Here is a 16,371-nt window from a genome sequence, read left to right on the forward strand (position 1 = left end):
ACAGGGTTTCTCTGTGTAGTCTTGGCTGATTTGGAGCTCACTCTGTAGACCAGTCTGGCCTCTAACTCACAGAGATCCACTAGCCTGTGCCTTCTGAGTGATGAGATTAAAGGTGTGCACCAGACTCAACCCACAACTATTCTCTTTGAAGATCTCAAATTACTACTGAGAAGACAAAGAATTTAGATTTTCTTTTAAATCTGTGGGCTGTGGTGGAATAAGTCCAATAACCAGAAATAAGTTAGAGAGGAAATTTGTGTCCAGTAATTACAAGTTCAGGATTTTAAAAATCATGGCCTTTTTAGCCAGGCATGGTAGCAAACACCAGTGACACCAGGGTGGCAGAGGTAGGTAGATTTCTGTGAGTTCCAACCCAGCCTGGTCTACATAGTGAGTTGCAGGCCAACCAGAGCTACATAGTGAAACTGTCTCAAAACAAAACAAGGGTGGGGTAGTGGTGGCACATGCCCTTAATCCTAGCACTCTGGAAGCAGAGGCAGGCAGATCTCTGAGTTCGAGGCCAGCTTGGTCTACACAGTGAGTCCCAGGACACCCAAGGTTACACAAAGAAACCCTGCCTTGAGGGGAGAGGAGACAAAGAAAGAAATAGCAAAACAAGGCATTTTTGTTGTTGTTTTTAGGAGTTTATGCAAATTAGCCAAAGGTTTTTCTTTCTTCAGTTGGATTCTAATGGGGATGTCTGTTACATTAGCACAGAAGTATCAGCTTTCACAACTTTACATATATATAAACATACAAATACCAACTATACTGAAATAATTGGGGCTTTGGTTTACGATATAAATTCTCCTTAGTAGAAGACTTTTAACTACTAATCTAATATTGTCAAGTAGCTGTGGGTTGTCCATAAAGTAAATACTTCTTAAATGGATTTTTAAATTTTTTTCTTTGTAATAATTCCCTCAAACTGTAACAGAATACGTGAGTTTATTTTAAACATCCTGGGTTTGCATTTTTAGGTGTTTTTTGTTCGAAGACATCCACTAGTAAATCTGCCGTACAATAAATGTGATTATTTAAACCCTTACATGAATAAAGAAACAGGAAATGGCTTTCTTTTCATACTGATTCAAATTCACTCATTACCCCTCCTCCTCTTCCTCCTCCTTTCTCTCTCTCTCTTTCTCTCTCCCCAAATCATTTTATTTAAGAGAATTGAAGATGAGAAGAGGCAGAAGAGGACCACAAGATCTGTTGTCCTCTTCAGCAGGGCAGATCTTCCTGACTTCCTCTATAGAGATTTTTTTTTTTAAAGATTTATTATGTATGCAATGTTCTGCCTGAATGCACCAGATCTCATTATAGATGGTTGTGAGCCACTGTGTGGTTGCTGGGAATTGAACTCAGGACCTTAGTAAGAGTAGTCAGTGCTCTTAACCTCTGAGCCATCTCTCCAGCCTGAGTTTTGCTTTTTTTTTTTTTTTTTTTTTTTTGACAGGTCCCAGGCTGCCCTTGAACTTGTAATGATCTTTCTGCTTCTGCAGGTTAAGTGCAGGGATCATAAACATAGGTCACCACACCCACGTCAATTTATACTTATTTTCTATGGCCTTCCTGGGTTTCTTTTTTTTTTTTTTTTTTTTTTGGTATATAGTTAAGTAAGTTCTTCCTGTTTCTTTCTCTACAAAGAAGTGCTGTTACATAAGAAACAATGGCGCGTCCTGTGTGTTATTATCATCCACGTGTCCCAGTCCCACCCCTGCCCCTCAGCCCCCATCTTGAGACAGGGTTTCTCTGTGTAGCTTTGAAGCCTGTCCTGGAACTCACTCTGTAGAGCAGACTGACCTCAAACTCACAGATCTGCCTGCCTCTGCCTCCTGAGTGCTGGGGTTAAAGGCGTGTGCCACCACCATGCCCAACAGTGTATTGTTTCTTTTTCGTTTATCTTTTTTTGGGTGACATACAAGCCATGCTTGTCTTGATTTTGCCATCCTCCTGCCTCAGCCTTCTGAGTATTGGGGACTATAGATCTGTGTTACTACACTTAGTGAAAAGTTCTGATCATGTAAAATATTTTTTAAAATTTTTTTTCTTTTAAATTTTTCTACAAAGTCTTGCTGTGTAGCCCAGGCTGACCTCAATTTTGAGATCTTCTTGGCTTTGATTCCCAAGTGATGGTATTACAGCTATGTTAGGAATCACCACAGCTATCCTGCATATTTTTCCCCCTCTTCTTTGAAACAGAGTCAATGAAAAAGGGATTATGCAAAAAGTCTTGGAACAATACTGTCTCTCCTAATGGAACTACGCGGCACCACATCTGGCTTTGCCACCACATCTGGCTTTGTGTGGTGCTGAGGACAGAGCTCAGTAAACCTTGTGTGTTAACACGCACTCTGCCAACAGATGGTCTTGGTTTTGTTTTTTCAAGACAAGGTTTCTTTGTATAGCCCTGGCTGTCCTAAAACTCACTCTGTAGACCAGGCTGGCTTCAAACTCAGAGATCCACCTGCCTCTGCCTCCCAATTGCCTGGATTAAAGGCATGTGCCACCACTACCTAGCCGAAATATTTTCTTTTAAAAAATACAATGTGCTGTGCTCTGCTGGCACACACTTTTAATCCTAGCACGTGGGAAGCAGGCACAGAGAAACCCTGTCTTGAAAAAAACAACAGTGTATTCTTTAATTTCTATTGTATGTGTATGTTTGTCAACATGTATATATGTACCACATTTACATGCCTGGTGTCTGCAGAGACCAAAAGAGGGCACCATGTCCTCTGGCACTGGATTTATTTATGGTTGTGCGCCATCTTAGGAATTGAACCTAGGGCCTCTGAAAGAACAACCAATGTTCTTAACCACTGAGCCATCTCTGCAGTCCCCTTCTTTCTTTTTGTTTAAGATCTTATTTTGTAGGCTAGGTTGGCCTCAAATTTGCATTGATCCTTCTCCTCCTTCAGCTTTTTGATTGCCACCAACAGCCTGCCTTCTCTCCCACCTCTCTAAGAGATGAGGTGTCTGTCATACTACAGCCCAGACTGGACCTTTGAGTAGCTCTCAGGCTTTAGACTTCTAAGTGCTGAGAGTACAGGTGTGAACCAGACCCAGCATAACAGGCTGAACTTGCAAAGGATTGCAGTGTAGTGAACAGAAACTTACTATTCCATAACCCAGTGTCTTGCATATGCTAGGCAACTGTTCTACCACTAAAAAACACCCCCAAGCCCAGAATCTAAGATTTGAATTTAGACACAGATGTGAATTCTAGTTCTGCTAGTTATAAAACTTTGGGATTTGGGAAAATGACTTCACACACACACAAAACCACCATCAACTTTTTTTGTAAAGGATCTCCGAAGCCAAGGCAGGGTTTGAAGTTGCTGTGTGTCAGAAGATGACTTTGGATTCCTGGTCCTCCTACCTTCACCTACTTAGTACTGGGACTCCAGGCATGTGCTCAACAGTGCTGGGGATCAAACCCAGGCCTTCATGCGTGTTAGGCAAGCACTCTACCAAATGTGCTACACTATATTCCCATCCCTAATTTAATTCACTTAAATATATTTTTAATTTTTTTTTCTTTTTTGAGATAGGGTTTCTGTGTGATAACAAAATGTTCTCCATTAAACAAAAAAGTTCTAGCCATTTAAGTGCAAGGAAATAAATACATCTCTTTCCTTGCTGCTAAGTGGATGTATCTTGGACTAGCTGGACAAACCGGATGGTTTGTTTTAGATCAGCACACTGAGTGATACACTATGAACGGAAACACAGTATTAACCCAGCACAATAGCTGCCTTCACGGGGTCAGCAAACACTCCATCCTGAGCATCCAGTGAAAGCCACCACTGGGAATAAGAACTTCGTCCAAGTTTCCATGTCTGCAATCACTTTTAAATTTGTACAAAAGGCCTGATATTTGTAAGTGCCAGGCATTTATTGTCATTAGAGATTTTCTGAACAATTTGGAGGAATAACCAAGTTCAGGAAGAGGAGAAAAGACAAAGATATGATTGATTGTGTTCTCTCCTTCCTTATGTAACATAACTAAGGAATGTGGCTGCAGTACACTGAGACCAACACTGAACATTGAGCTATAGTGTGATATTTATATATCAAATAACAATGTTTTGTTAGTTTCCTTGATTAAATTATAACTAAAACAAAGAGTAGAACAATTCCAACATCAAAATTATTAGCAGAATGTCAGCGATTATAACCCATAAAATAAAAACCATGAATTCATGCTGATATAAACTAAGTAAAGACAGGAAAGAATCAACTCTTTCTTACAGAAGAACACTAATTTAAAAATACAGAGGGGGCTGCTGGGGATATAGCTCAGTGGGTAGAAAGACTGCCAAGTGTATGAAACCCAGGTCCAACCCCAGTACACCCCTGGAAACCCAGAACTCAGGCGGGGAAGCAGGAAGTCCAGAACTTCAAGGTCATCCTTGGCTACATGGTGAGTTTAAGCCTAGTCTGGGATGTATGAGACTTCCCTAAATAATACCAGTGATAATAATAGGAGCAAAAAGAACAAAAACATCAACCAAGCATCTTTCTTGTAGAAAAAAATATATTTGTTAACATAAAACTGTCAAGAAGCTTAAATAAATGATCAGGTTTCTTAGAATTATGGTTGGTATAGACTTTTTGCTTGCTTTTTTTTGTTTGTCTTTTGAGACAAGGTTTCTCTGTGTAGCCCTGGCTGTCCTAAACTGGGATTAAAGACATGCACCACCACTCCCAGCTGGTTGGTACAAACCATTAAATACTAGAAAAAAGATAGAACCAAATGAGAGGGCTCTTCCTAGTATACCTGGAGCACACACATCAGTGCCTCAGAGATCTGAGGTCCTCCCTACTCTGACCTGGCTTATTACTGACTCACGACCCAACCGTAAACAAATTACTTAATCTTTAGGCTTGTATTGTAATCATTTGTGTAATGACTGTTATATTGCTATTACATGCTATTAAGAGCCTCAGCTGAATATAAATCATCATACACTGCAGTATGATTACTCATTCAGCCTTTGGGGAGACCTTATAATTCCAGAGGTATATATGAATACTCTTTGATTTGACATCTGCAGAAAGCTAGACACTAAACAAACACATTTTTACACCCCAGCTCCTCCATGATGGCCCTTCCAGGTACTAATCTGATTTTCATTAAGCCAATTAATTTTTCATACTATCAAACAACTATAGTTCTGTTTGGGACCCAAAGCTAAATAATGAAGAGTTTCTCATTCTTATCTGAGATTCATTCCCGCTCCCCAACCCCCACAGTGTTTTTTTTTCTTTTCTTTTCTTTTTCTTCTTCTTCTTTTTTTTTTTTTTTTTTTGTTTGTTTTGTTTTTTGAGACAGGTTTCTCTGTAGCTTTGGAGCCTGTCCTGGACTAGCTTTGTAGACCAGGCTGGCCTAGAACTCACAGAGATACACCTGCCTCTGAGTTCTGGGATTAAAGATGTGTTGCCTTTAGCATAGCCTGGCCTTATCTAAAGTTTTACAGATACTAAAAATTTGAGTTCATCACAGATACTTGACTGTGTAACCTAGCATCTATTTCTAATCCTCAGCTCTTTCTACCAAAATTAATCACATACTTCTCCAATCTTCGCTGCAAGCTCACTGTTGGCCAGTTAGAGAGATTTCATGCTGAAATATGCTGCATTTAAGAAAGCCATCACTCCTTCCTTCCCTTCCATTGTTTGAGACGGTCTTCTTCTGTAACCCAGCCTGGCCTCTCACTATATAGACAAAGCTGACCTTGAATTTGAGGTGATCCTCCTGCCTCCATCTCCCAAATGATGGATTATAGGTATGAGTCACCATACTCAGCTGGGAAAGCTTCTCTTGATATAGAGAACAGATCGCACCAGCAACTCTCTCTCTTTCATTCTTCCTTGAACTGACGTCTCCAGGCAGCTTTAGATGTGTCAGGCTCTACAACTGTAATGTAAATAAACGCACTGCAGATAACATAACAAACATGACATCATGAGGTGTTTCTTCAGTCCTTTAAGAACCAACTTCAGACCTGTTAAAACATTCTTTGATGCTTACACCATTCTTGGTTGTGTCTTCTTTTGCTTGTAGCCAAGTGCACTAACTTACACGATGTCCAAACTCAACTCTTTCCTCCAACCTTCAGTGTTTAAATTACTTGGCACAGGTGGTGGGATCACCAGTTGCCCAAATTAGAAACTCAGTGTTAGCTTCAGTCTATACTAACCCTTCAAATATAAACACACAGACAGCAGATCAGCAACAGTCATCGAATCTTTCAGAATGTTTGCTCTGGACTTAGAAAGATTGCTTAGCAGCTAAGAGTGTGAACTGCTCTTCCAGAGGTCCTGAGTTCAGTTCCTGGGACCCATGTTGGGAGCACAACTAACTGCCTTTAATTCCAGCTCCAGTGGATCTTATGCCATCTTCTGGTCTATACACATGTGGTAGACACACACATATATATATTTTTAAAGCTGTGTGTAGTGGTACATAACTTTTTTTTTTTTTTTTTTTTTTTTTGGTTTTTCGAGACAGGGTTTCTCTGTGTAGCTTTGCGCCTTTTCCTGGAACTCACTTGGTAGCCCAGGCTAGCCTCGAACTCACAGAGATCCGCCTGCCTCTGCCTCCCGAGTGCTGGGATTAAAGGCGTGCGCCACCACCGCCCGGCTGTGGTACATAACTTTAATCCCAGAAGTAGAGGAAGAAGGATCAGAAGTTCAAGGTCGTCCTCAGGATGTCCGCCTGGCATATATGAGAGACCCTGCCCAAAGAAAGGAAGGGGCCAGGGATCAGAATTTAAGTGACTTGATGCTCTTCCAGAGGACCAAAATTGAGTTCCCGTCACCCATATAAGGTGACTTACAACTCCCTTTAATTCCAGCTTCAAGGGATGGACAACCTCTTCTGGCCTCTGCAGCCACACACACAAACACATATACACACATAAATAAATAAAAAAAAAATCTTTAAAACCTTTTTGGTTTCTCAAGACAGGGTTTTTCTGTGTAGCTTTGGAGTCTGTCCTGGAACTCGCTTTGTAGATCAGGTTGGCCTCTACCTCCCAAGTGCTGGGATTAAAGGCATTCACCACTACCCAGCTAAAAGTTTATTTTTAAAAAACAGAGATAACGAAAGAAACATCACTTTTTTTCCACTTTAAATGCATGCTTACGTGCATGTCTGTCTATGTGTGTGTCTGAGTACCCACAGAACTCACAAGAGGGCACCAGACTTCTTAGAACTGGAATTCCAAACAGTTGTGAGCACCATGTGGGTTCTTCGAACCAAACCTTGGTGCTCCACCTGAGTGCTGGGATTAGAGCCGCACCAGCATGCCTGACTGTTTCCACTTCTTTGAACCGGTTTCCCTATGGCATCTCTGTTTGTTTTTCCCCCTATGGCGTCTCTGTCTGGCTTTTCACTTGCAATCTCCCTGCTTCTGCCTTCAGAGCAGTGGAGTCACAGCATCCACCACTTCTTTCCATCTCCCTTCATCTCATTCTTAGAAAGCCAGGGTAAATTTGAGATGTCAGAATAATGAATAGGCAATGACATTTTTTAACTTATTTATTCATCTGTCTGTATACTTAGATATATGTACATACCACAGCATCTCTCTCTGGAAGTCAGAGGACAACCTGTGGAAGCACACTCTTATTAGCTGAGCCATTTCTCCAGTCCCTGTTTGATTATTTTGAGGTGGGTCTCACTGTGTAACTGAGGATTACCTCAAATTCACTATGTAATAAATCCTGGCTTTGAATTCTCCATCTTCCTGTCTCAGTTTCCCAAGTGTTAGGACTGCAGGCATGTACCATCATGCCCAGCTCTGGAATAGCTCTGAATGTGTTCAGGTTTGTCCTTGGAAGTGACAGCCCATTTATGTTAATATCAGCATCAGTAAGAGCGCTTATCCAGAGATTATATTTATCTCTGTGCATGGCAAATCCTCCTCTGCTTCCAGGAGATTATTCTAAGAAAGGAGAAAGATTCACCACTGCAGTTAAGTACATATCTAAACTCCATGTAGTCCTATAAATGATCACATTTGATAAGATTAATGAAATGATTTTTTTTCTTTTTGGTGGTTTTTTTTTGTTTTGTTTTGTTTTGTTTTGTTTTTTTGAGACAGGGTTTCTCTGTATAGCTTTGCACCTTTCCTGGAACTCACTTTGGGAGACCAGGCTGGCCTCGAACTCACAGAGATCCGCCTGGCTCTGCCTCCCAAGTGCTGGGATTAAAGGCGTGCGCCACTACTGCCCAGCAATATAGTGATGTGTGTGTTTGTTTTTTGAGACAGGGTTTTTCTGTGTAGCTTTGGAGCCTGTCCTGGTACTTGCTATGTAGACTAGGCTGGCCTTGAACTCACAGAGATCCTCCTGCCTCTGCCTCTAAAGTGCTGGGATTAAAGGTGTGCACCACCACCCTCTGGCGGTGATTCTTAAATAATACTTAAGAGTTGATGTAATGTGGAAAATATAACACTAGAAAGTTTAAAAGATATAGTAAAATTGGGAATTTTTTAAAATCTTTTTTCCCTTTAAGCATTTTTTATTATCTTGTAGGGAAGAAAAGGGGCTGGAGAGTGGCTTAGTGGTTAAGAGCAATTTAAAACACAAAATTATATATTTAAAATCAGCATATAAAGAAGCACTGTAATATCTGATAAATATCTTTTTCAATATATTTATAGGTACATGTATAGGACAGATAGTTTGTTAATTACAATTATTTACTTTGTATGTGTGCATGCAGCGGTCAGAGGACAACTTTCTGGAGTTTTCTCTTTGTCCACTCTGTGGGTCCCTGGGACTAAGGTCCTCAGGCTTGGCAACAAGCACCTTTACCAGCTGAACCATTTCATACCAGCCATGTTTTTGTCATTTGAAAAAGGAAAAGGGGCTGAGCAGTTGTGGCACATGCCTTTAACCCCAGCACTAGGGAGGCATAATCAGGTGGATCTATGTGAATTAGAGGCCTGTACAGTCCCAGGACAGCCAGGGCTATACAGAGAAACCCTGTCTGGAAAAACCAGAATAAGGAAAAAGAGGAGTTCCACTGATACTTTTCAGAATGGATAGACCTCTTTCTTTTGGATTTTTTTCTTGTGTTTTTTTTTTTGTTGTTGTTGTTTGTTTGTTTTAATTGAACCTAAAGCCTCAAGTCCTAGGTAAGAACTCTACGACTACCTAAGCCCTCCCCTTTATCTTACTAAGCGTGATCAGTGCAGGTAAGACAGAAAATTAGTTCTAGCCTCTGAGCGCTTAGAGCAGTTGACAAACATTAGTGTGTGGTTATTTTGAGGGTGATTCCTCCCCCTCCCCTGCACCCCAGCATTTCTCTGTGTAGTCCTGGCTGTCCGAGACTTGTTCTGTAGACCAGGCTAGCCTCAATCTCAGAGATCCACCTGCCTCTGCCTCTACCTGTGCCTCCCCAGTGCTGGAACTATTTTGAGGGTGATCTTTAACTATGAGGGGGAAAAAAATGAGCTGAAAGCTAGTGGGTTGGTTGTAAAGGTGTTTCTTTTCAAGTTGTCCAATTTGGTTCTGTGACAGCTGGGAAGGTATTAGCATAAGATAAAAATATCAATTTACAGACATTAAACATTATGGATAGCTAATTAGCTGGATGTACAAGGCAGTGACATCATAATCTTAGGTGAAATTTAACACTTTTTTTTTTTCATTTTTTTGAGTGAAGGTTTCATATAGCACAGGCAAGCCTTAAAATTGGTATGCAGCCCAGAATGACCTTGAACTTTTAATCTTCCTCTTCCTACTCATAAACCACCATGTTTGGTTTGTGAGGTGCTGAACATCAAACCAGGGGCTCTGTACGTGCTAGGAAAGCAGTGTGCCAGCCTGGCTGTCCTGAGCCCACATTCATTGCTCTTTTAATACAGTGGCCCTTAGGTTGGATGTGTGTCTGCTTTGCTTTGGTTTTAGCGTGTTTATAGTAATCATATTAGAGATGCTAATTCTGAGTAGATCGTTAAGGACTCTTCTAATCATTGTACTTTTCAAGGGTACTCATTAGAACGGCTTTGTTTCCCCCCAGTTGGTAAGCTAGTGGCTGGCATGGTGCAGCAAGTGTTTCAAAGCATGCGGCTGCCATTGGCATTGATTGAAAACCTTGAGAATTTCTGCCAAGTTCTCGTGATCTAATCCTCTCCTGAAAGCACAAAGCTCATGTGTATTGAAATGCCTGAGTCAGCTGCTTAAGGGATATATTGGCTACACTCCTGCTCATTCTTCTAGGATGAAAAATCTCCTTGGTGACCCAAGGCAGCAAGCTTTTGCTCTCTCCACCCAAAAATGCATTTATAAAAACATACAGGAAAAATATGCCCACATATGCAAGTGTCTGTACATGTCTAAATGGCAGTGTGAGAATTATGTTTCCAAGTATTATGCTTGATTTCAGCAGATACTGGTATGATGTTTTTTGTTTGTCTGTTTCTTGCTTTTTTTTTTTTTTTTTTTTTTTTTTTGTTAGTTTGTTTGTTTTCTGAGGCAGGGTTTCTCTGTGTAGCTTTGGAGCCTGTCCTGGAATTCACTCTGTAGCCCAGGCTGGCCTTGAACTCACAGAGATCCACCTGCCTCTGCTTGTCTGTTTCATTTGTTCATTTGAGACAGGGTCTTACTTTGTAGCCTTGGCTGACCTGAAACTCCCTAGATAGAACTAGCTGGCCATGAACTCACAGAAATCCACCTGTCTCTGCCTCTCAAGTGCTGGGATTAATTTAATAACATAAGACAATGGCTTCTACTGATTAGGGTTAATTTTATTTAATTTCTCCAGCTTTCTAAGGAAGTCAAAAGAAAGGCACCTGCTGTTTATTGAATATTCACTGTGTGCCCGGAGCTTGCACTTGTTCAGAAACACTCTGGTATTTAGGGGAGAACCTTAGAAGTAGCAGGTAAAACTATAGAGCTTTGAAGCAGTGAGAACTGAACCAGTCAAGTCCCTTCCCAAAGATGTCTCCATTGTGTTGTAGAAGTGTTGGGTGTTCATAAAACACCATCATTGGGTGGTATGGAGGGGGGCGGGGATAATGACCGACTGACTGCTGTCAGCATTGCTGAATAAAAATACAAGTAGTAAATAGTAAGCATAATATACTACCATTGTGTGAAATTGGTGGATAGACAGACATATAAATGTGTCTGTTCTTATATTGCACTTAGCATATGTAGCACCTCAACATACATGCTCACATAATAGTTACCTTTAGAGATGGAAATCTATCATTATTATGAAATCTAGTACTTCTGGGTTTTGTTTTATGTGAATGTGTACCAATTATACCTCATTCAAAAACCTAAAACCTGAAGCTTTTCGAACACAACCATGACATAAGTGGAAAGTTCCATACCTGACCTAATACAGCAGTGCAAATGAAGATGCTCTTGCCTAAGTTGCCTTCAAGCATATGTATACTATTTATGAAAATGGACTTCTTGTTCATCCTCCCATGTATATATGAATATTTTTATCTCCATGTATATGCAAATACATCAAAATTTGTAAGGCTTCTGCTGGCAAGCATATCAGATAAGGGATACTCAGCCTATATTATGTATTCAAAGAGGACTTAATGGTGATGGACTGTTGTGGAAAGGCGAGGGGTTTCCTTTGTGCTTGTATATACTTTGACACTTTTTTTTTTTTAGCACAGTGATAATGTTTATGTAGCTTCCTCTACCCCATCCAGGTGAAGCGTTCCTTTAGGGCAGGGACTAAGCCAAATAAGCCTTGTATCAATTGAGCTGAAGTACTTGCCTTAGTATAGAGAAGAAAGAGATATTTTTCTGCCATTTGAAAGGTTCTCTTGCACAAGAGATTAAGATTGTCGTGTGTATTTCTGTGGGTAGAAGCATTAAGGTGAGCCCTCAGTGCAAGCTCAGGAGATGTGGGGTAAGCTCAAGGACATGGATAGCCCTGGGTTCTGCTCTACACTTCACTCTAGATGGTGCATGTATACAGATGTTCTGGTTTTCATTTGATCAGAAACAAGAAAATATTAACCTTTTGTTTTTGTTGTTTTTTTCATAGTCAAGTTCATCCGAGAAGTAACACCGTATATCAAGAAGCCATCTTTAGTATCAGATCTGCCATGGGAAGGTGCTGCTCCCCAGTCACCAAACTTTAGTGGCAGTGAAGACTCTGGTTCTCCAAAGCATCAGAATAGCACCAAGGACAGGAAGGTCATCCCTCTCAAAATGTGCTTTGCTGCTAGAAACCTAAGCATGCCAGATCTGGAGAACAGGTGAGCCGTGACTGTCGAGAGCATCACACTCAGCATTACCAACTCAAGGACATACCACAGTATCAGTGACTCCTGTCGAGTAGATTGTTGAGAAGAAAAATGATATTCTGAGATCAGAGATCCGTCTTTATTTTTGGAGCCCTGGACAGCCTCAAACCCATTTTCTTTTCATAAGGATATTTCTTTCTTTCTTTTTCTTTTTTTTTTTTTCCCTCTGTTTTTTGAGACAGAATTTCTCTGTGTAACAACCCCAGCTGTCCTGGAACTCACGTAGACCAGGCAGGCTTTGAACTCACAGAGATCCACCTGCCTTTGCCTCCTGAGTGCTGGGATTAGAGGTGTGTGCCATCAATGCCCATCTATGAGGAAATTTCTTAATTGTGAGTAATGTTATAGTTCAGAGGCCACATTGTAGATCTGGGACATCAATTGGCAATGTGTCTCTGACAAGTTGGCTTCATGGACCCCCCTGTCTTCTATAAAATGTAAGCAATGGAATGAATAATTTATAATTTTTCCTTCTTGTTCTATAGCAATTTGTGTTTTATATTGACTTTAATTTCATTGACTTTGTGAAAAAGTACTATTAGACTCAGTGTTAGTTAGGCCAGGGGTTTGGCAGTGGTGGTGATTTATTTAAAAAAAACAAAAAACAAAAAAAAACTTGTCCAAAGACCTAAAGACAGGCCTAATATGCTTTCATTCTTACTGTCTTTGATCTGAATGCACCCCTGTGCCTGAGCAGAGTAGGATAGAACATGAAACACAATAAAAAACTGAAACCAGGCTTTTCTTGTCAGGTATAGTAGCACATACCTTAAATTCCAGCACTAGGGAGGAAGAAGCAGACAGATCTCTGAATTCAAGACCCAACTGGTCTACATAGTGAGTTGCAGACCAGCCAAGAATGACCTTCTTAAACATGTAAGGCTTTAACTTCATTAAAACCTTGGGGCCGGGCATGGTGGTGCACGCCTTTAATCCCAGCACTCGGGAAGCAGAAACAGGAGGATCTCTGTGAGTTCGAGGCCAGCCTGGGCTACAGAGAGTTCCAGGATAGGCACCAAAACTACCCAGAGAAACCCTGTCTCAAAAAAACCAAAAAAAAAAAAAAAAAAAAAAGAGAGAGAGAGAGAAAAGAAAAGAAAACAAACAAGACTTGTACTTGGAGTGTTTTATGTAGTGTGTCAAGAAACTATAGCTTATTTTAAAGTCTATAAATTTTTTTATTCATGTGTATGTTTATGTGAATGTATGCTATGTGTATGGGTGCCTGCAGAGGTCAAAACTGGAGTTACAGGCAGCTGTAAGCTGCCTAGTGTGGGTGCTGAGAGCCAAACTCAGGTCCTTTGCAAGAACATAAGGTGCTCTTAACTTTGAGCCATGTCTTCATCCTAAGAAACTGTAGCATAAAATGTCACAACTAAACAATGTGGTAGCTCTCACCTAAAATCCCAGTGCTTGGGAAGCTGAGGAAGGAGGATCACTGAATTTAAGGCCAAGTTGGGCTACATAGTGAGTTCCAGATTAGTGTAGGTTATAAAATAACTGAGTAAACCAGTTTCAGAAAAAGTCACAAAGGGGCAAAAAGCCTTCTATTCATCTATTGGTCAGTCACATACACACACACACACACACACACACACACACACACACACACACACACACACAAAACCTCAGGCCAAGGAGGGCAGAAATGCTAAGCCCTTCCATTATAAATCACTTCTAGAATAGGTGCCTATGGCATTGCTGATGCAGCTAGAAGAGTGAAACATATACAATTTCTGGAGAACAGGGTTTGCGGGGATAGGAAAAGAAGGAAGGATGAAGGTGCTTATGATTTGACTGTATAGCTCAGAGTTCTTCTACCTTTATCATCTACTAAGACATCTGTTAGAATCCATCACCTTAACTTTACTTAAAACTCAGTCATAAGCTGCAAATATTTTTAAAGATTTATTTTATGTGTGTTATGTCTGTGTACCGCATAAATACTTGCTGCCCATAGAAGTCAGAAGAGGGCATCAGATTCCTCTGGAACTGGAGTTACAGACATTTGTAAGCCACCATGTAGGTGATGGGAATTGAGCCTGGGTCTTTGGTTGGTTGGTTGGTTGGTTGGTTGGTTTTGTTTTGTTTTTTGAGACAGGGTTTCTCTGTGTAGTCCTGGAATTCATTCTTTGGAATAGGCTAGCCTCAAACTCAGAGATCCACCTGTCTCTGACTCTTGAGTGCTGGGATTAAAGGCGTGTACCACCACTGCCAGGCGTGAGCCTGGGTCTTCTGCAAAAGCAACAAGTGCTCTTAACCACTGAGCCATCTCTCTCTGTCTAGCCCCATATGCTGGGAACATTTGATAACTGTCAGGTTTGAAAGAGCTCCTCAGAACAAGTGTAGAGAGCAATGTGGAACCGCTAAAGTCAGCCGACTATCTGTGTGTGTGTGTGTGTGTGTGTGTGTGTGTGTGTGTGTGTGTGTGTGTGTAGCTCAGGAAAGAGGACAGGGATCATGAGAGGGAGAGCGTAAGGGGGACATGAGGTGGCGATGGATCACGTGTAAAAGGAAAGCAGAAAGGGAACCAGCAGCGGGGAGCGAAAGGGGGAATGGAGGAGGGAGTGATTGAAAACAAAGTATGAAGCTACAAAGATGCTATGGTGACCCCCAGTACTTTCAGTTTAGCAAAAGTCAAAACACTGCAGAATATTTGGGGCGGGGGCATGTATCACACCCTTCATTCCAGTCAGCTGACCCTCACACTTGGCCACGATGTGCTGCACAAGGCTGGATCTCTGGTGGCTGAGGCTAGTGTAAAGATTCTCAGTCTCACTGCTAAACAGGAATTTGTTCCTACCTGAAATACCACATTTGAAAATGACTCTTTCTGTAAGATGCAAATGAAAAGAGACTGAAGGTTATTCTGTGAGGGGTAATGCTTTAACTTGCATTGCAGTGTTCTCTAGAGAAAAGCAAGCAGCAGAGGAGCTGGCGGGGATCACACGTAACTTTGCTTATTTCCAGGACTGAACATCTGTCCTGTGTGTCTTGGCAGAAAAAAAAAAATTACAGACTCATCACCTAAGCAAACTTCAGTTGTAAGACTAGAAGACAGAGCTAAGCACCTGGGCTGTGGCATTTAGGCCAAGCTATTTGTTTTCTATGTGCCTCAGTTTCCTCTTGAACAAAATAAAAGTTCTATGAGGATTAAATAAGAAAATGGTCATAAAATTGGCATAGTAAGTTCTTAAAAGTGTGTGGGTGCTGTCAATTTCCCTTGGTTAAAATTGTTTATATAATTTCTCTGTCATATTTTCTGTCTATAAAATGAAAATACAGCCTGTTCAGATGCATCTTTTAGAGCCCCTTCAGGAAAGCTGGGAAGATGGCTTTGTGGGTAGTTTTTGTTGTACGAGCATGAAGACCCAGCACCCTTGTAAAAAGCCAGATTTGGTGGTGTGCACCTGGAATCCCAGTGCTTAGAGACAGGAAGATCCTAGGGTTTGCTGGCCAGCCTAGCCAGTCAGTGAGCTCCAGGATCAGTGAGAACAAGATAGAGAGTGCCAGAGGAAGACGACCAAATTGACCTGGCCTCCATACACATACACAGCATCCACATGTGCATACACCATACACACACACACACACACACACACACACACACACACACACACACACACGAAGGGGAAAGGAGATAAGATCTATAAATCACTGGGAGCTCTTTATCCTTAAGATTATCTAAGTCCCGCCAAAACACACGTCAATTTATTTATTTTTTAAAAATTATTTTATGGATGCTTTACCTACATGTGTGCCTGTGCCCCACATGCATGCCTGGTACCCCACAGAGGCCAAGAAGTCAATGTACCCTCTGGGATTAGAGTTATAGATGGTTGATCCACCATGTGAGTGCTGGGAACCAAATCCAGGTCCTCTGGAAAAGCAGACAGTGATCTAAACCGATGAGCCATCTCTCCAGTCCTATCTGTGCCTTCTTGATGGTCACTTGAGCAATTTTCAGTTTGGAGTTGGTTGTCATGACTATTTTGCACATCATTTTTGGTCATGCATTTTCATTTTACTTGGGTGAACTTGGTGGAGTGGAGTTGCTGTGTCAAATGGT

The 16,371-nt window shown here is 41.2% G+C and overlaps 1 protein-coding gene across 1 annotated transcript in view; it reads left to right on the top strand.

Annotated features, from left to right (window-relative positions):
• Positions 1-16,371, top strand: part of Sntb2 (syntrophin beta 2) — a 74,478-nt gene that overhangs the window by 26,823 nt on the left and 31,284 nt on the right. The window contains exon 2 of the mRNA XM_028857733.2: positions 12,041-12,254. Coding sequence (XP_028713566.1) covers positions 12,041-12,254 — 214 coding nt within the window. The remainder of the gene's footprint in view (positions 1-12,040; positions 12,255-16,371) is intronic.

Source organism: Peromyscus leucopus, chromosome 5, assembly GCF_004664715.2.
Source record: "Peromyscus leucopus breed LL Stock chromosome 5, UCI_PerLeu_2.1, whole genome shotgun sequence".
In the NCBI taxonomy this organism is placed as follows: domain Eukaryota; kingdom Metazoa; phylum Chordata; class Mammalia; order Rodentia; family Cricetidae; genus Peromyscus; species Peromyscus leucopus.